Source organism: Myotis lucifugus, unplaced genomic scaffold, assembly GCF_000147115.1.
Source record: "Myotis lucifugus unplaced genomic scaffold, Myoluc2.0 scaffold_14, whole genome shotgun sequence".
Classification (NCBI taxonomy): domain Eukaryota; kingdom Metazoa; phylum Chordata; class Mammalia; order Chiroptera; family Vespertilionidae; genus Myotis; species Myotis lucifugus.
Window position 1 is genome coordinate 3,401,493 of NW_005871062.1, and position 21,090 is coordinate 3,422,582.

The following is a 21,090-nucleotide window of genomic DNA, read 5'->3' on the forward strand; positions in this document are numbered from 1 at the left end:
AAAAAAAAAAAAAAATAATTTAAAAAAAAAAAAAAAAAAACAAAACAAAAAAAAACCGCGCGCTCTCTCCTTCCGTAAATATACATATAAAAGACACAAAATGAGAGAAAATTCCCAAAACAAAACAAAAAAAAAAAAAAAAAGACAACCCCAAACAACAACAATAGAACCACAAAAAAAACAACCAACTCCCCAAGTTGACACCGTAGCTAAATAGAGAATTCCTGAGTCCCCAGGGCTCTCAGCGGCTACCGCGCAAAATGGGGGAATTGACACCCGCCCTCACTGCCTCCTGGCCGGTGCGGCCCCAGAGTTTGCATCCCGCCTTCAGCACCCTGTTGGACGCTCCGCCGCCTCCCGCAGTGGCCCCAGATGGCCCAAGGGCCCCGCCTGCGCCCCTGGCGCTAGACCATGGTGGGCAGCTCGGGCCGGAGCCGCAGCCACCTCGAGCCCAGGTCGCGGGCAGCCAGCCCCCGCCCCACCGGAGCGGACACGCGGGTGATCACAGCGCACCGGTTACTTCCTTCCTCAGCCGGGATGGGCCCCACAGGACTGAGCGATCGGCGTCCTGTCCGCCGGTAATCCCCATCTGATCTGCTGCCTGGGAGCCATCGACTGCCGCGGGTGCGAACCTGGGGCCGGCCTGGCGGAGATGACCTGATCCAGCTCGCCCGCCCGGGCACCTCCTCCTTCCTCTGCTCCCTCCGAGTCTGAGTCTGTGCCGAGACAGGCTCTGAGCTGCCTGCGGGAGGACCATGGCGGGGAGCTCCGGTTAAAGGCGTGTGGGCGCCCGCTGGAGAGGACACCTTCAGCATCGCTGCCTTTTGAGGGGGCTTATTCCAACGACTGAGTCATTCCAGATTTAGGATTCCCTAAATACTCACCGACTGTGCCCGTTTCCTGCCAGAAAGCGAGCGGAAAAGAAAGAGCACCCGCTCTCGGGACCCCGGTATCCCCGCTCCCGCGGGTGGCTCCCTGAGGAGCGCCTAGCCCTCGAGGATCTCCCTTCCTCCCACCCTCCCTCTCCCTCTCCTTCCTCCCCAGCCCCTCTTCCCTCCCTCCGCCCCAGCCTCCTGCCCTCTTTGCAGCGCTGCTGGCTGGCGGGGAGTCCGCTCACCGCAGAGGTTCCTAGCTGCCCCCTCCCCGAGCCCCTGCCCTGCCGCCTGCTCACCGCTCCCACTGCGCGCCTCTCCGAATGTGAGAAAGGCGGCTGGAGCGATGCAGTTCTCAGACCTCACCCCGCCGGGAAGGACCTCCTCATCTCCAGAACTGCGGGCCGCAGGGAGTTAAATTGCTGCCTTGCTCGCCTTCTCTCTTGCGGTTGGTGGCTTGTTCTCGAAAGGAACGTTTTATTCACTTTTTAAGTATTGTCCACGGGGGCAAGCCTCCGTGCCTGGGCCAGACCCTGCTTTCTAACCGGGTTTTGTCTGATGTCTGTGTAGATAATACTTTGGACACCGTACAACGCTTGCGCCTCTGCAAAAGGGGCACGGCTGAGTGTTTTGCACACCTTTCTTCCCTTCCACTGGGTACTCTGAAGGCGGGGTGACCAAACTCCCCAGAGCCCCTTGGACGCTGATCGCTCGGGGCTCACGAGTCTAGTTAGCAGGAAGGCCTGGGAGCGCCCCGCCCCCGCCCCCTCCGCCAGCTGTTGGGGGAAGTTTACATCTGGATTCTCACACGTTTTGGCGCTGCCGCCCAGACTCTGATAAACCTTGTGGGCGCGGGTTTTCGGAACTGCAGCCTTTTCAAACGTTAGCACTGCCTCCCGCGCCTCCAGGCCCCGGGGTCCTGCCCTAGCCCCAGCGGAGAGCAATCCTGAGGGCGCAGTGGAGCCCAGGGCCGGTGTCCCTCACTGAGCCGCTATGGCTGCGGCTATAGCCAGCTCCCTGATCCGGCAGAAGCGACAAGCCAGGGAGTCCAACAGCGACCGGGTGTCGGCCTCCAAGCGCCGCTCCAGCCCCAGCAAAGACGGGCGCTCCTTGTGCGAAAGGCACGTCCTCGGGGTATTCAGCAAAGTGCGCTTCTGCAGCGGCCGCAAGAGGCCAGTGAGGCGGAGACCAGGTCAGTAGAAACCCCGACAATGGGCTCCCCAGAGGCTGACACCCTCCTCCCCTTCCGCAAAACACCTGGGAACAGGCATGGAAGGGAACCAGTATTCCCTTCCATTCTGCCCCCCCCCCTCTTTCTTAATTTTCAGACATCTGTCACCCTCTTTCAGTTAATAGCTTCTTGTCCCATATTTGGAGAAACACCTTATACCTTGCTGTACCTATGGTTTGCCTAGGATGAGAGTTCTGCACATGTAGCCTGTAGAATCCTTCAGGGCACCTCCTCATTCATTTTTTCTCCATCCATCCATCCATCCATCCATCCATCCATCCATCCATCACTTATATTACCTAACTGAGAACCTAAGTATAAATAAGCCCTTTATCCCTATATCTCATCCTACTTAGCATATTTATGACTCATAATAGACCCTTAGTAGACATCAGACAAGCTTAAATTTATTCTCTTTTTCTAACTCTTTCTCCAGCAACACATGATACTGCACCATTCTGATCTTCCTGTCAATTTCTCACCTCCCCATGTTCCCACATGCCCTTTCACATAGACCTCCTTTCCCTATGCTCTACCGCCAGCTACTCTCACGGTTTCCAAGGACTCTGCTCATTAACTTTTCTGCCTTGTTACTCCCATTGTTTGTACACTCACACTTACTTTTGAGACAGTAAGGGGGAAACATAGTATCTGCAGTTTGGTCGCAGGGAGGGGAAAGAAAACTTTAGACTTAGGTATTTCCTTGGCAGGCCTTTCTGAGGCTGATTCTCTTATTTGGCCCTTAATTCTAATGGCTGGTCCATACTGTGTGTCTGTTTACAAAGGGAAATTGGATCCCTGGAGTTTCAGAGTGATTGGTCCCAGCTCAAGCCAGGCCAGTGTCCCAGCTTGAGAGAATAAAAGCAGAATTGCCCAGGTCTGTGCCTCCACCAGACTTTTTTGGTCCTCTGGGTGTGGCCTGCTGGGTCATTTATAATCTGCACATATTCTGTCCATACTGTGGATGACTGAAAGGAAGTGCTGCCCAGAAAGAAAGCTTCTATTCTGTGATTAGTGGACTCGTTTAGGTTGGATCTTTGCAACCCCGTGATGTTCTCCTGGGTTCCAGGAATGAGGCATATGGGCCAGGTTCAATTGGGGTGAGGAAAATGCTTGGAAAGTTTAGACAGTTGGGATTTAACAATTAATTTAGAAATTTGGGATTAAGTCTTGTGAAGAAGCCATCTCATCTCATTCTTCCATTAGATTTTCATGACATTATTTTCTTTGTAGTGGGCTCCTTTTCTTATTCTGTGATGTTGATAAAATAGTAAATGTCAGGAGTAAACCAAATCATTATGATCCCCAGGCAGGAGCTACTAAAGTCTCTGTTATTTTGCATCCAATTAATTTCATGAGTTGAAGCTTTATGCAAAAACCAGGGTTGCCTCTGCACAGTGAATAATGGGAAAATAAACTCCCTGGTATTGTGCAGTGATCCTTTGGGGGCCATCTTCTCTCAGGGCTTATGTAGTCTACAAGGAACTTCAAGCCTCTGAATTCAATGTGATTCTTATGTCTCAGTCTCTGAAATATGTTGTGCACTGTAGTTAGGACAATTACACGATATTTGCGAATAGATCCTCCTCAGCCTCCTCAGTTCAAAACTAGCTAATAAAAATGACAGGTGGATTGTATGTATGAATGGATAAGGTAAACTCACCTCATCTTTGTTGAAGTTGATTTGCAGATGAGCTGTTTGCATGGCTGACTTTTGCATAGGGAAATTGCTTCCTGTGGCCCTTTTCTTAGCATCTCATTAGAAAATAGAGAATTTGAGGGAATTGCTGAGTTTAATGTTTTCTTCAGTGTTCCTTTAATCTGCTCCTCTTTTTCATCTACTTAGTATACATCTTGGCAGAGAGGATCCTGACTGGTGACTTCCTTTAGCAAAAGTGTCACAGTAATAATCTGGCAGAAAGATGACAATACCTGTCCAGACAGGCCCAATGCAAGGGTGACATGCATGTATCTGTACACCAGGGACTTAGTTTGCTGCAGCTTAGCTTAGAAGAATGTGAGTGTGGGTTACCAGAAAGCTTTCTGGGAAGACAATGGTGTGCTATCATCTTTACTAACAAAGCCAAATAATTGATCTTCTGATTTGCTGTCAGCAACCATGATTCAGATAACAGGGCATGAGCCTATTTATAGGGAGATAGCACCTTCCACATCTCAGTTTCAGAGAGGATTCTTCAACTGGATTGGGAGGAAGTTGCTAAACACCAGAAAGAAAACTATTTGAGAGCACCTGTTTTATAAGGACTTTGATATTATGTTCACTTAATATTTAAGTTATTCTTGAACTCACTAACCCATATCCTTGTGAACTTCAAATTGAATCACCAGTGGTACAGTGGTCATATTTCATTGCCAAGACTTTCCAGGGATTGAGGCTGAGACAGTGAAACTGAGCTAAGTATTGAATGGGAAAGGCCATGGTTGTATATCTGATTTCAGATCTGACACATTCTGTGTCTCTCAATCTCTTGTCATAGCTCACCGAGTTTGATATGTCCAATATTGAAACTTGATAAATGCAGTGGGAGTACTGAAATTACACGGTGAAGGTCTCAGCTTTAAGAATCATGATATTGCAGAATGAAAATGTGATGAGAACTGGCAGGGTGGACCTCACATCACACAGTTACAGGGCCATGGTTCACATCAGATACTTCGTGAATGTCATCCCTGGAGCAATGTGATGGCTTACCCTGGGATTGTGTAGCAAAACTCTTGCTTATATGAGAAATCCTAGAGTCAGAGTTGGTGGTTTATACAAGCTTACACAGCTATACTGTGGCAAAATTGGGACTAGAACTAGATCAAATTGATTTTTCTTGCCTGCGCTCTTTGCAACACAACACAGAAAAAAAGTAAGATGAAGAACTAGGTGTCCTCTCTCAAAGGATGGGAATAATTTTGTGTATTTTTTTTACTATTAGGAATTGTTGTTCTGTTAATATTGTTGTTTTTAATTTTTAATAGATTTTTTTTTTTTGAGAGAGAGAGAGAGAGAGAGAGAGAGAGAGAAAGAAACATTGCTATGAGAGTGAAACATCAATCAGCTGCCCCTTGCAAGCCCTCTTTCAGGGATCTAGCCCTGACCAGGAATCAAACTGGTAATCTTTCTGTGCAAGGGATGCCCAACTAACTGAGCCACACTGACCAGGTTATTGTCATTATTATTTTGTAATTAGAATAGGAATAGGGTGGGATAGAGGAGGTTACTTGTAGAGGGAGACATAGGTTAAGTCAGGCAATTGGGTTCTAAAATGACCATCCTATAGCTAGCATGCATTATAGAAATAAATCCAGTAGTGAAGACATACATCCAGCATAGGAATAGTTAGCTCCCTAGGCATTGTGTGGGCTGTAGCTCTTTCAAAATGAAATGTTGAAGACCGTAAGCTGGCAAGTTGGCTGAGGTCATTGAACCATAAAAAAGCCTTTAGAACATTTCTCTTTGTTCACTTTCCAATATAGGAAGAAGCATTCTATGGTCATTGTTTGAGTCGTTATGTATGTGTGAAATACCTGTATGAGCCAAGCCAGCTAGAATATTTCCTTAAATGTTGATACTACTTAATTTGCTATATCTCACCTATTAGTGCATCCATGTGAATTACATAGCTTATTTGTTTCCTACATTTATTTTACTTTTGAATAGAAATACAAATGATTGACTTCAAAGTATTTATGTTTTGACTGCGAAGTTACTACAGGTAATGGCTAGCACTCACAGTGAAAAGAAGGGTGTTGATAGAATCTCTGAATGTTGGAGCGGCCATGAACCTTGGATGGAGGTCATCCAGTGTCACTCTTTCATTTTTCAAATGAATGCCTTTCTGGAAAGTACAGAGTAACTAGACAAACCTAAATCTGTGTATTTGAAGTGATTTTGTGGTTTTATTATTTTCCTATAGAATTTAATTTCTCCCCTCAAATTAGAGCATTAAAAAACTCAGCAATCAGAAAATTCATTGGCTAAGTAAATTATATATTTTTCATAAATGAAGTATTTGGCTTTATATGCTCCTCCCTTTTTAAAAGTGATGTAGTATATTGCCCTGGCTGGTGTGTCTAAGTGGGTTGGAACGTTATCCCAGACACCAAAAGGTCGCAGGTTTGATTCCCTGTCAGGCACTTACCTAGGTTGTGGGTTTGTCCCTAATTGGGGCATGTACTGAAGACAACCTGTCCATGCTTCTCTCTCCCATCAAAATTTCTCTCTTTGTCTTTCCTGCCCCCCCCACTTCTCTTCTCAAAAAATCAATGAGCATATCCTTAGTTGAGGATTTAAAAAATACATATAAATATAGATGATGTAGTATATTTACACTGAGTGGATACAATAAATACAAGAGGATATTATAATTTTTATTGCTTTTCATTGTCTATTTTTTCTGAGTTTTTGTTTCTACTGTAATAAAATTATGGATACTCAAAATATTTTAGTATTATTCCAACTTGTATTGGTAAATGTATAGTATTTAATAGCACACTCATTCAACTTTTTACTATCAAATACATCCTTTTAGATAGAAAATCGAAACTTCAAGAAGAAAACTGATGAAAATGGGGAAATGATGCTTACTCATGTTATTTATGGAATATAAATCAGATTTTTATAAATTGAAATAATTTTGGCTCATATACACATCAAGAATAGATTCATACAACAAGTGATATTTTACATGAGTAGCAAGCACTTTTATTGCATTTTCTCTTTTAAAAGTGTGACTCCTGTCTGAACTACAAAGTCAGTATAATTAAATATTTGTCTTGCTGTCTGTTTAAAAATAACAACAAAAACCACACTTTTCTCTTCAGAAACCCACTCTAGGGTTTAAAATGATGTTTTGCATGTATTTTTAAATTCTTTTTTCTACAGTAGTGCATATTCATCAACAAATTATGTTTCCATTGTCAGAACACTATAAAATAGTAGGCACTGTGGTCTCTCCATCTCTCTCTCTCTCTTTTTTTTTCTTTTCTTTGATCCCACAAAGATCTCATCAAGCCATAACTCAGGATTATGTTTTTAAAGTTTTAATGAAGTTGATATTCTTGAACAGAAATAGAAAAACAATTTGCTGGAAATGAGGCAGTCTTTGTATTTGAAGAAGCAAGAGGAGTATTTTTGTAAGACCTTTAGAAATGAAAGCTTTGTGTCATAAAATTATATTTAAAAAAATACTGGGTTTACTAGGATCACACCACCTTGCTTTTGTTCTAGGTGAGAACATATTTATGCACAGATATTATATACAATGTTGATGTGGTTAGGAAAATTTGTTAATAATGACTACTTTTTTCTTGTCTCTTTCTTGAGTGCTTCAACAAAATATATATTTGCTATATATATTTTCCTTCTGGAATTATAATATAAAAGGTGTCCCCCAAAATATATACACACTTTGAATGATTATAAGGTCAGTGTTTATTAGCATACAGTTCATTTTCAAAATTTAAAATAATCTACAGAATTGAATAATTTATTTTGTCAATGTCTGTTTTCAAACTGATGACCATTCTGATCCAAGCACTGCTGATACGGGATGCAATGCAATAGCAAACATCTAGAATCATTTCGCTCGGTATTTGTGCACCCTCAATCCCTTGGCTGTTGCCAGTTTTGTACTGTAAACTTTCTCTTTTATGTATCCTCATAAAGAAAAGTTTAGTGGCATTTTAGGATAAATTTCCCTTGTTCAAAGCTTAGCCTGGTTTCACTCATTATTTCAAATCAGTTAAACCTGAGAAGGAGTGAAAATTAAGTGAGTTATCAGCTGTTAAAGTGTGTATACATTTTTTGACACCCTATATTTGATGAAAACTCTGAAAGACAGACTCATTAAACATAGGGGACCCCTGTAATATACTGCACTTTTGGGTTCTATTCACAGCTTACCAATCACACTGCAGAGCTTTACTTGTTGCCCAAAAGGAAGATGCGCCTCATGTAAAGGGCTCTGATTCTGAAGCCACCTCCTTAGGTGCAAAATATCTGTAAATTAATCATGTATAATAATAGCTCCTAAATATAACAACTGACTACTAAATGACTTCAGGATGTACAATTTCTTCACATTTTTTGTGCCTTTTATATTTTATGTTTTTGTTTGTTTTGAATTTTTATTTATATTTTACTCTTTTCTTTTTTTAAAAAAATTAAATTTATTGGGATGAAATTGGTTAATAAGATTATGTGAGTTTTAAGTGTACAATTCTATAATACATCACTGTATAGTGATCCACTGATATAGTTTGTCCCATCTTTGAAATGAGAAAACTCAGATAAGTGGCAGAAAGACTTGTTTCAGGTTTAAGGAGTCAGGAACTGGCTAAGCTGTGCCATGACACCCAGCCCCCACACTGCAGGTCATCTGTCTTTATCTTCCACCACCTTTAGTAAGAAGGCTGAATCTGAAGATCTCACTTGTTTCACAACGGAAATTGTTGTTGGGGGGAATCCAGTGAAGAGTTCAAGGAATTGTGGAGTGTGATGACACATTTGCTTTGCTGTGTGTCTGATCTAGAGCCTCCAGAGGGTGTCTCAAGTGAGGAGGAGGAGGGAAGTGGAGACTCATCAAAGTCTTCAGGCCAGAACTGAAGAAACAGTACTGAGGCAATGTTGTTATGTGCTGGTGCCAAGCACCTGGCTGACAAGTCTCTCTCTGCATGCCAGAGGCCTTAGAGCTATCAAGAGGTGCCACTTGGGGCACCTAAGCACTTGTTGTGAGACTCGGGTCCACAGGGGCAGACTTTCTTGACTGTGAACATAAACAATTACCTCAGATGTTTTTTAAAGTAAAGAGGTTAATACCAGGGTCAGGAGAGCCCTGTAGCATTTAATCTTTTTTTTTTAATTTCTGTTTAAGTGACAGTGTACTAGAGCAATTAAATACATGGACTTTGGTGTGGAATCTGAATTCAAATTTTGGAAATAGTATTTGTAAGAACATTAGGCAAGTTTCTTAATATCTCTGAGTCTCAGTTTTCTGGTTTCTAAAATGAAGATATCTCTAGCATTTAGTAAGGAAGTGTCCCTCTGAGTAAAAGGTTATCTAATACCCAATTCCAATGGAGGAAGGGTGGGGCAGTTCCCACACCAACAGAACTTCTCAGACACCAGCTGTGAGTCTTACAATGAAGATAGTGTCAGATTCCATAGGTTCAAGGCTCAGTCCCACAAGGCAACTCCCCCTGCCCCAATCAGACACCTTTCCCAAGTCTAGGCTGTCACCTATGTTCTAACCAACTATGAATTGGACCCTCTCCTTAGACTTCAGAAGCTAGTTGCAAGTTCAGGTTATTTCCTCTACTTCTGACCTACTGGTTATAAATTAGAGGTTCCCATGATTCCCTCCTCAGGTTCAAATAATTTGCTAGATTGGCTCACAGAACTCAGAGAAGCATTTCACTTGCTAGATCATTCCTTTACAATAAATGAATATAACTTAGGAAAAGCCAGGTAGAAGAGATGCTTTGGGCAAGGTATGGGGTCAAGGTGTGGAGCTTCCATGCCCCTCCAGGAGCCCCACTCTCCACAAATCTCTTAGTACTCACCAACCAGGAAGCTCTTTGAACTTGTCCGTTTTGGGTTTCTATGGAGGCTTCATTACATAAGTATGATTGAATCATTGGCCACTGGTAACTGATTCAACTTCCAGCGCCTCTTCCTTCCTTGAGCTGTGGGGTGGACTGAAGTTCCAATCTTTTCATCAGTTGGTTGGTTCTCCTGGCAACTAGCCCCTATCCTTAGTTTTGGTCCAAAAATCACCTAATTAATATAAGAAAGACATCTTATCACTGTCATCACTTAGGAAATTCCAAGGGTTTTAGGAGCTCAGTGCCAGAAACAGGGATGAAGACCAAATCTATATATACTTCTTATCAATCACATGAGGAAATTATTTAAACTGAGTTCTGAAGGATGATGCAAGCAAAGAGGATGGAAGAATGTTCAAGGCAGAGAGAACAACTTGCATGAAGATCAAGGTGAGAAAGAGTTCAGTGCTTTTGAGGAAATTGAAGGACAGCTTGAATAATGAGAGCAAGGGGCACAGGTGATGTTGGAAAGATAGCCAAGGGCATAGTTGTGCAGGAGCTTAAAATCCTTTGGAGGGATTTCAAATTTTAATCTAGGATCCAGAGAAGAGTTAGAAGTAGGGGGGTGATATAATGTGACTTTGATTTTTAAATAAATGCTATGGCTTTGGAGAGGAGAATGGATTGCAAGGGAGCCCTAATAAAAGCAAAGTAATCAAAAAGCTTTGGGGCATCAGTCTGGGTAAGCAGTTCTCAAAGTGTGGTACAGAGGTTCTGGGGGCAACTTGCAAACCTTTCAGTGTGTCCACAAGGTCAAAACTATTTTCATAATAACTTTTAATAATAATAACTTTTAATAATAATAATAATTATTATTTTTTACTCATTCTAAGTATTTATTGGAATTTCCAGAGACCCTATGATATATCCACAATCTAAAAGGGCTATTCTAATTTCCCTCCTTTTTCAACCATATATCAGGTTACATTTTCATACTTAAACCAAAACAAAGTATAGCAGGAGATTAAATACAGAAGCAGACTTGAGAATCTAGTTGATTTCTATTGTCAGAGATTTACAAATATATAAATTGCTTTTCACTCATTTTTCTCTTGTTTTGGAAAATAAGTCATTTTGTTTCATTAAAAAATGATATTACAGTTAACATTTAATTGGCTTATAATTTTTATTAAGATATAATTGACATAAATAGCATTTCATATCTTGTAGCTCTTATACCAAAAATAATGATTCTGCCCAGCTTGTGTGGGTCAGTGGTTGAGCATCGACCCTTGAACCAGGAGGTCACTGTTCACTTCCAGATCAGGACACATGCTCAGATTGCTGGCTTGATCCCCAGTAGGGGGTGGGCAGGTGGCAGCCTCTCAATGATTCTCTCTCATCATTAATGTTTCTGTCTCTCTCCCTCTCCCTTCCTCTCTGAAATCAATAAAAAATATGTATTATAAAAATAATGATTCCATTTATTAATGCCTTTAATGAATGGAATAATTATTTATGACGCAAGGAACACATTCATGAGGCCTAGAAACTGTGTACACCAATTTTAGTTATAATGATGATTCCTTCCTTTTGCTTATTGTTAAATCTTTCAAGTGTTTAATGGTGTCCAAAACCTGAGCCTCTTTATGTGATATGCCTGTGTGCCTCATCTTCCTAACTATCATGCTGGTTCCTAAGGACAGGACCTGTGCCCTGTTCCTCACTAGATTCTCTGTGCTTAGCATCCTGCTTGTGTCACTGCAGGTCCTCCGTCACTGGTAAATAAATGAGTAAATGACAAGCCGACTCAGTGAATCATACTTTTACAGCAAGAGGAAGAGGATTCTTACTAGTAAGTTAGTGTCTCCAGTTTTCATGTGAGAATGCTGAGGTCTAGCAAGCCTGGAGCTTCCCAAGAGCTTCTCAAGTTCACAAGACTAGTTCCAAGTAGATTCTGGGTTTGAACTCAGGCTTGTTTTTCCTAATCTGCTTGTTTTTATACTCTGCCAGCACTGGAAAATGGACCTCAGTTTCTTTCTATGAAAAACAGGAAAACTATATTAAAGGATATCGAAGGGCCTTCTTAGCATGAAAAGTCAATAAAATAGCCCCCTCTCCCAGGAGACACACTCATGACGAGAGACATGAAATACTCATCTGCTTCCTGCTTCCTACTTACAAAGGAAGTATAACATTTTTTCCAAGTCTGCTGTTTAGGATGTTCCCAATTGTATTCCATGGTTTAATGACCTGCAGTGTACTACTAACATGTCTTTGTCTAATATATCAGTCTTATTTCTTTTGACCTCAATTTAGGTCTCTTCTCTTCCTTCAAGGATTAGTAATTAAATCCAACATGCTTTAGTGTTTTAGACATTTTTAAGCCTAAAATAAAAAGGGATTAAAACAAAGTGTCAAAGAGATTCAGGAGAGAAAAACTATGAGATTGTTCAAGTTATTATACAAGGAAAATAACTAATAATGTCTAGAATATATATTGTTATTGCTACTAGTGATATAAATGTTATATTTTAATTTGGGAATTCAAAAGATGACCCTGATTTCCTTCACAGTGCCCTACAATCAGCTAATACCCCTCAAATAATTAAAAACCTGGGCTAAAATTTAAATAAGTACTCAAAGCAGGGAACCATATTCAAATTTCCTGGTTGGAATAAGTGTCAGATTCTGTTTTGAGATAAATAGCTCTAGATGAGTTGTCCACATAATATTCATTCCACTTGTGATATTATGTTGGGGAGAAGACTTTAAGAAAGGATAGCCACCCAAAATCACCTTAAGAGGCTAGAACAGAAATAAAGGTTGGTTAGTGTATGAGAAATTAATATAAACTGATGGCAAATAGGAAAAATCTCCAATTCCAAGGAAATGTACGTTACTATGGAGAGAGTTAAAGCTGTGGTGTTGTCATGTTTTATTGCTTTAAAGGAAGACTGCCCTGGATTTTTTGCAACCGGAGCATAGCCATGAGGAGGTGGGCAATTAGTATAAGAGGTGATGGTCCAGAAGCTCAGAATTTTAGGAAAGGAAGTTACATTGAAGAAACACGTTTCCTCTACAGTCCTCTTTCTGTGAGATATCCCATTGGAGCTTGGAGAAGATTTACCTTCTCTTCTGGAACAGTAGGGAGGGTTCCTGTTAGCCTCCTTGCTGAACCTGTCTTTCCCCAACAGGTCCCAGGGCTGAACCATTATCCTCTACAGCTTTTGCTCAGTCAAGTAATTGGCCGCATCTTGGCTGGGCTGCCTCCACATTCTGCAGCTATGGTATCCTGAGAGGTCTGCATACTCCTCTCGCTTTACCTACAGGTCACGAGGAAAGCAGCACCAAAGAAGAGAGTCACTTTAAAATCATGCTTTTCCTAGTGTTTACAAAAAATTCCCTTCTTTGAGGTGTTCATAAGCTGCATTTCTGGGTTACTATTGGGCTTCTATAATTAGGTTATGTTAATGGGACCACTGTCTTGGTTGGGAACCTGAAGTTGGAGATTCCAACTAGCCGGTGTGGCTCAACTTATGAACCAGGAGGTCACAGTTTAATTCTGGTCAGGGCACATGCCTGGGTTTTAGGCTCGATCCCCAGTGTGGGGTGTACCGGAGGCAGCTGATCAATGATTCTCTGTCATCATTGATGTTTCTATCTCTCTCACCCCCTCCCTTACTCTTTGAAATCAATAATAAAAAATATATATTTAAGAAAATATGGAGGTTCCTTGGCCTTCTTGTTACTTGCACCTAAACCACACTCCTGCCCACTCTCTTTCTCAAGCTCGGCAACCACTTTCAGTCTGAAGCTTGTTTCCATGGAGCTGGTGGGGGAGGCTGGTGAGGCTGGAGAGCAGCAAGCTTCATGCTCCTTGATTCATTATTGAATGCAGACAATGCCTACAATTTTTACTAAAAATTCCTGTTAGAATTGGCACTTTAAGACTTTGCCTCATGCCATTGCATATATGCACTTGAGAATGAATATCTGTGACCTCAGCCTTGAAAGGTCCACCGAGTGGGATATACAACTTAACATGTGGTGGGTTTGAATTGGAAAACTCAGGGCTCGTTATAATCACTTACCTTCTGGAGGGGGAACTGAGGAACCGAGACTTCCAAGGTGTAAGTTAGGTTATCCCACTGGGAAAGGAGAGCAAGCACTGGAACTCAGCATAAGCCAGTGCCTTACTGCTACGCCACAGCTGTCTCTCGTGGGACATTGTGAGATGCTGGTAGCAAGATCTATTCATCCATTTTTGGTCTTGAGCAATTGAAATGTGGGTAGTCCCCTTTAAATATCTGTAGTCAAGTTATATTGCCAGACATCTATCAAATATTTGTTTGTCGTGTGCTTGGGAACAGGATACAGCAATAATGAGGAAGTCCCTGTTTTTTTCCTGTGGGGCAGTATATAATTAAGATTTGCTAACTCTGGCCAGATTTGTTTTACTATGTCCCAAGTTGTAGTTTTGCTGTGTTCTCTTGGAAAGTTTCTCTTTTCATGTCTATATTTTAAGAAAAACAATAATTCCTTCGTTTAAAAAAATTAGCCACATTCTGTCTTTTAAAAATACATGTATGGATTTAAGGCCTGGCTGGGAGCAGGCTGTTTTAAGATATATTATCAACATGAATAGGCTGCACAATGAAGTTTTTTTTTCCTCCACCCCTTCTCTAACCAACGCTGTAGCCAACCCCAGCCTTGTTGACACTCATAGGACATTAACTGCATCTCTCCATTTCACTTCCTTTAGTTTGCAGTTGTTCCCACCAGGAATGCCCTTAACCTCCACGCCTAGTTTTACTTACCCAGACACAGCCCCTCATTTAATCACCCTGCTGCAGTCCTGCCTGCGCATTGTTCGAAGCCCAGCTCAACTCCAGTCTCTTCTGCCAGATCTTCTCAGATCCTCCCAAGTAGAATGAATCACTGCCTGCCCCAGGCTCCATTTGGCTTTGTAACCATATTCTCTGCAGTTCAGTCTGTTTTGTGTTGTAATTAGTGTATAAGTGCATGTCTCTGCCTTTGGAGTGTGAGTTCCCGGAGGAAAAGGATTCTATCATTTCCATGCTTTCTACATAGTAGGTGGTCAGAAATAGCTCTAAAACGAAATGAATTCTGCCCACGGCATCAGTACTAGTCAAGCTCCCAGGGAATTTCTGCCCAAATATGAACATGCTGAGCAAGAATAGGAATTAGTGTATGAGGCTAATATTCATTTACTTTCATTTGATATGAAAGTACCAAAATATCATAAATTCATTTTCATTTGACATATAGCCAGTAGATAAATAGAATCTCATGCCTTCCCTTCCTCCCCAACCTAACTTCCACTTGCAAGCCCTGTTTCACTCAGTATACTTTTCTCTTTCTCAGCAGAGTGACTACTTATAAAGGGAATGCTCTATGGGAATGCTCAAAGAGGGATCATCTTTATATTAATTGATGTCTTTACCCCAGAAACCCAGGGAAAGTGAGTGGTGTACCAATGTGAGAAAAGGCCCATTTCTATTTTGAATGGCTTTGGTTTCTTAACATTGGGTTAATGATAAATAACCTTTGCCATTGATTTCAAATTCAACCATGCCTGGTCCTTACATTTACAGTTGAAACCAACAAGTCATTTTAGTATTAAATACCCTTGAGGGAACATATTCACTCTGGTTTTACTTTCCTTGGTAAAGCTCCAAGTGATAGGGGAATACAGTATTGATTGGGTCTAATGAAAAAGCTTTTTTTCCTGTCAACTCTTTATTACCTCATTGGCTTTTCTTCTTTCCTCTTCTCTTACTCGGAAAGCTATTGATAGCACCTTTAAGTAAGTCTTCGGTGTATGCTACAGTCCTCTGTGTTTATTCTATCGCTTGCTTTGAAACCTAGCCTTTTTCTTGAGAAAATATGAACAAACAAGGCCTTTGATTCAGTCTCAGGTAATAGTGTTATAGAAATAACATTGGACTTGAAGGCAGAGTCTTTTTGACCTTGGGGAAGTCCCTTCAGTGTAATTTTCTCATTTTCAGAATAAATATCAGATGGTTTCTGAGATTTCTTTAAGCTTTATCATTCTTGTATTAAAACTTGTAGATTAAAACTTGTAGAGGAAAAGTGGTAGGATTTTAAGATATCTGTATGCTGGATATAATAAGATAGCATAATAATATGTTGGATATGACAAGTATATGAAATGGAATAGCAAAAAAATTAACAAATATATTTTTGTTTAACTTCTCTCTCCTATATTTCTTGTTTGTTCTTAGATCCTTTAATCTAATTGAACACAAATGGACTGTATTTCTAAATTTTCCTTGTATTATTTAGTTTTTAGCATTTCATTATGCATTCAATGTAGACTATTACATAAGTTTGAACTTCAGCACTGAAGTGATTTAATAAGATGGTGGAGCCATATTCTGTTCTGTTTATTTACTATTGCAGCTTCAAGATAACATAGCAATACTGAATAGACAGCAAAAGGAATCATGTGATATTGAGTGAAAGTTGAAGTATTATTTTTGGATAGGCTAATATGAAATGTGTTTCACAACAGTTTTAAATTAAACAGTGGAAATCTGATATGCTATAGGATGCCATAAGAATTGGATTAATAGTACAGAGGAAAGTCATGCCTTAATTATCAGGTGTTTAGATTTCCCAGACCTTGGTATACACCTTATTGACATATTTTCCACCAATACATTATCAATAAAGGAAGATACTGAATATTACTCTTATCATACTCTTAGGAGTCATTACATTTATATTATGGACAGTTGCTGAAGTTTAATTGTTCCCAATAATGATAAAATCACAAGATTTAGAAAGGAGCAATATAATAAAAATATTGCCTAAAATGTGATTTTAGGGTTTCTGTGAGTTTCATTCATGTATAGTACCTGTTCTTATGGGTATTATTGGTATTCAACCTTTCCCATCTTTAGTTTTTTCCATTTTTTATTTGTGCAATATGGTGACAATATGCATAGGGGGAAATTCAGTTTTATCTTTTAAAGCACTGATCATGTTATTTCACTAAAAATAACATAGATGCTCTCTGAACATCTATCACTAGAGTTATCTTCTTATATACAGTACTAGAGGTCCGGTGCACAAATCTGTGAACTGTTGGCGTCCCTCTGGGTAGCCTGCAGGGATGGGGCTGAAACCCGCAGTCCAACATCGCCTGCAACTACTACCTGCTGCTCCCACTCACCCCATCTCCAGTGTGCCTGCGGTGGGCTCGCGCCCAATCAGTCCTGATTGGGAGAGGCTCATGCTGGTGTAGCAGTGCTCGCTAGCCATGAGCCCTGCATCTGGCGCCCTCCCAAGGGGAGTGGCCTGCAGGATTGGGCTGAAACTGGCTCTCCGACATCCCTCGAGGGGTCCCAGATTGCAAGAGGGCACAGGCCAGGCTGAGGGACCCCACTAGTGCATGATCGAGCCGGGGAGGAACCGTGGGAGGGCTCCAGGTCCAGTCCGGCCCATCTGGCTCAGTCCTGATTGGCTGGACACCAGCAGCAAGCTAACCTACCAGCCGGAGCATCTGCCCCCTGGTGGTCAGTGCACACCATAGCGACTGGTCGACCAGTTGACTGTCTGCCCCCTGGTGGTCAGTGCACATCATAGCGAGCAGTTGAGCAGCCTTAGCATATTATTAGTATATTACGCTTTGATTGGTTGTTCGGTTGTTCTGCCATTCAGTCTATTTGCATATTACCCTTTTATTATATAGTATTGATCCTTTGGGAAATCTGAGTTTGTCAGGTGAACTTTTTTGACTCAGCTCTACCCCACAACTTGGGTAGACATAGGTAGGGCATAAGCAGAATTAAAGAAAATATTATATACATTAATATTGTAATCATAGATCTCAGGATTATAAGGGACTTTAAAGATTATCTAACTTGATATTTGAATACGTTGACTCTATCACCATTGTTTATTTATTTATATTTCCATACAATTATTTGACACACATCCATTGTCTACTTGTAATCTATACTCATAATCTATCTAGTACCATGGTATGGGACATCAGAGAAAAAGCCAGGTCTTTTTCATAAGGAGGTTGTGGGTTCATAGAAAATACAGCACACCAGGAATTTCACGTGTAGTCTATCTTTTCACTTGAACAGTTTTAGAGTTCTTTAGTTATCTAGTTTATTTCCATTTCTTTATCTGTGCTGTATGGTTGCAGTATAAATAGGGAAATTAAGTTTTTTTCTTTGAAACATTGACCACATTATTTCACTAAAAATAAGCTTGGTCTATCCCCTAAATTTCAAGTCTAACACAAAGTACTTTTTATGATTTATAGCACCTAAAAAGGATTGATAGTATCTAAAACTGCATGGTGTGCTGGTGATCCTGATTATGTGTCTCTAGACAAGCTCCAATTTATCAATATAAATGTAGAGGAGCTTGTAATAATCCCGATTTGGGCTAATAAACCAGAGTAAAATACCCTCGGTCTAGTTTAGAATTTCTGTGAGGTCTTAAAGAGGTCACGTTAGCCCTCTGCACAGTCATATTTGGTTAACTTCTTGTGACTGCTGTTATACTGTGTTTTGAGAAAAGAACTTTATAATTTCACAGTAGGCATTTTCTTATTTTTTTTATGCTAACCAAACTCTTAGGATTTTTTTCTGAGAGGTTTTTGCCTGCATTCTAAATGAAGTCTCCCATTGTCTAGACCAGTGGTCGGCAAACCGCGGCTCGCGAGCCACATGCGGCTCTTTGGCCCCTTGAGTGTGGCTCTTCCACAAAATACCACGTGTGGGCGTGCACTTACAGTGTGATTGAAACTTCGTGGCCCATGCGCAGAAGTCAGTTTTTGGCCTGGACTAGTCTATTTTGAAGAAGTGGTGTTAGAAGAAGGTGGGGGGTGTCGGTCAGTCGGGCGACTGGAGACGCTGTGGTGCAGGCGGATAGGCAGCACGGGGGGAGGTACATTGTTTTGAGGTACGTTCGCTGAGGTCGACTCCTTCCAACCCATCCACACTCGTCTATCTGAAACAAGTATACAAGACGAGTGTGGATGGGAGAGTTGGAAGGGGTCGACCTCAGCGAACGTACCTCAATCAGATTGAGGATGTTTTTAGCAAAGGCCAGCTTAGGAATACCCTAATTAAGTTAATAACAATGTACCTACCTATATAGTTTAAGTTTAAAAAATTTGGCTCTCAAAAGAAATTTCAATCGTTGTACTGTTGATATTTGGCTCTGTTGACTAATGAATTTGCCAACCACTGTCTCTAGACTCATCTAGATTGATTGAGGCACTTTCACAGGTAGATTTCAACAGAATGTAAACTATATGCTCAAAGGTCTTATTGTACTTAATTTTAAGAGTTTTGAGTACATCTTTGTTCACAGTTTCACAGGTATAGTCTGTGCAGTAATATAATGGAGAGATATACTACTTTACTAGTCTGGAGATAGTAGTTCTTATTGTCCTTTTGGTGTTCATGCAAGCCCTATTCATCATATTCAGTCATGTACCTCATTGATTTGACCTCTGCAAAGTTTTATTTCTTCATTTATTCATCAGGCTCTAACTGAGGACTTTCTGGGAACTATAAGGAATAGAAGATGAATTAGGTATAGTCACTAACATCACATAAACTGAAAATCAGAAATCTTAGTTTCATATTATCCTTTTTCCATCCCTACTTTCACTGCCAAGATTTAGGGGTTTCTTGTGACAACCTGGAATGTTGTAATCTCCCACCTAGTGTCTCAACCTCCCTTTTCTAGAATCCCTGATCATTTCTTACACAGACATTTTCAAAAACATATTTAATATTATGTTAGTTCCACAAAAATACATTTATAGCTTCCTAATTGCTTACAAAAGCACCTTTAAATGGCTTAACAGTGGCTATGACTTCCTGAGATCTTGTTCTATCAATCTCTTTATCCTCCTCTCTGAGTTAGTGCATTTATCCACAGCCCCCGCACTGAGTGCCGCATTAGAGCCAGTCCAGGAATATGAGAAGGATTTCAATAGGAGTAAATGTGGGCGGTAAGCACATGAACAAAGGAATAGAGATGGGAAACTGTACAGTTGCATGTCCCAGCGCTTTTGTTTGTGTGTGTTTTTTTCCACTTTGTGAAGTCAATTAAACATTAAGCACTCAGAAAGCCTAGTTTCCTTTTTAAAATCTAGGATTAAGAAAGAGGAAGTTCTCATGCTGAAGGTATAGCATTAGAGTATATGTAAGCAGTTCCCAACCTTCACCTTGAGGAATTGCTCAGTCAGATGGTCCCAGACCTCAGAAAAGTGTGGAATAGATGTTAAATTCAGTTTTTCCCCTTTTATTAGTCATTCAATTATGTTTCATTATAAGATTATTTCTTCTTTTTTTGTTGGTTGTCTTTGTCTTCCCCTCCTCCTCCTCCTCCTTCTCTTTCTTCTCCTTTTTTAATAATCAGGTATCACAGACATCAGTATCAGGAAATAATTGACAAAAGTTTGACACTGCTTTATATTTCCTAAGATATGAGTAAAAGTTTTAGCTCATTTTGTTTTTCTTTTTTTCTCACATTTCATTTTAAGAAAACTGAATATTTTAAAATACATTTTCTAAACTTGAGTACTTATTTATATAGTATTTCAGTCTGACAACATATAGCAAGCTGCTTTAAAAAATGTGAAATATCTGAAAATTATAAAGACATTTATGATGTTTTTAATTAAAATCCAACCTTCATTCCAACACTTATTCCTTATCACTGTATTGAAATTATGTGTTTGTATGTCATATCTCTCCCTTTATAGACTGAATTGAATTAGTGCATGATTTCCAATTATAGTCCTCATAACACCTGGTATATCTGACCTTGCATTATATTTCGTTAGAAAATTATCTAATATATGTCAATTTCTATAACTTCACATATTTGTTTTTTATTTTTAAATATGTTTTATTGATTTTAGAGAGAGAGAGAGAGGAAGGGAGAGGGATAGAGAAACAGAAACATCAATTATCACTGTCTCCTGCATGTTCCCTATTAGAGATCCAGCCCACAATCTGGAAATCTAACTGGTGACTTCTTGGTTCATGAGCTTCACCAGCTGGGCAACTTCACGCATTTTAAATAAAATGTACCATATATTCTGATACCCTCTAAAATAATTCATTTTTTTTGTAGTTGAAATTCTATTACAGTGATTTGGACTGTTTTTCTCTTTGCTTATTTTCATAAGCACTTAAGTTTTAGGCACTTTCAATTACATAAAATGAGTCATGCAATTTCTGTTTTGTTACTCTACTTACTGAAAATAACTCTCCTAATTTATTGAAAGAATGAAGTAAATCATAAAATAAAATCTATTTAAAAATTATGAAAGATCATTTAAGTAGAACTTGGTTTTGTGAATTTGTTTATTAATAAGCCATTTTCCTTCTCCAAATAATAAAA

The 21,090-nt window shown here is 40.3% G+C and overlaps 1 protein-coding gene across 1 annotated transcript in view; it reads left to right on the plus strand.

The window, feature by feature from the left end:
- The first annotated feature begins 1,865 nt into the window (after positions 1-1,865).
- The window catches only part of FGF12 (fibroblast growth factor 12), a 244,207-nt gene continuing 224,982 nt past the window's right edge, over positions 1,866-21,090 (plus strand). The window contains exon 1 of the mRNA XM_023750476.1: positions 1,866-2,064. Coding sequence (XP_023606244.1) covers positions 1,866-2,064 — 199 coding nt within the window. The remainder of the gene's footprint in view (positions 2,065-21,090) is intronic.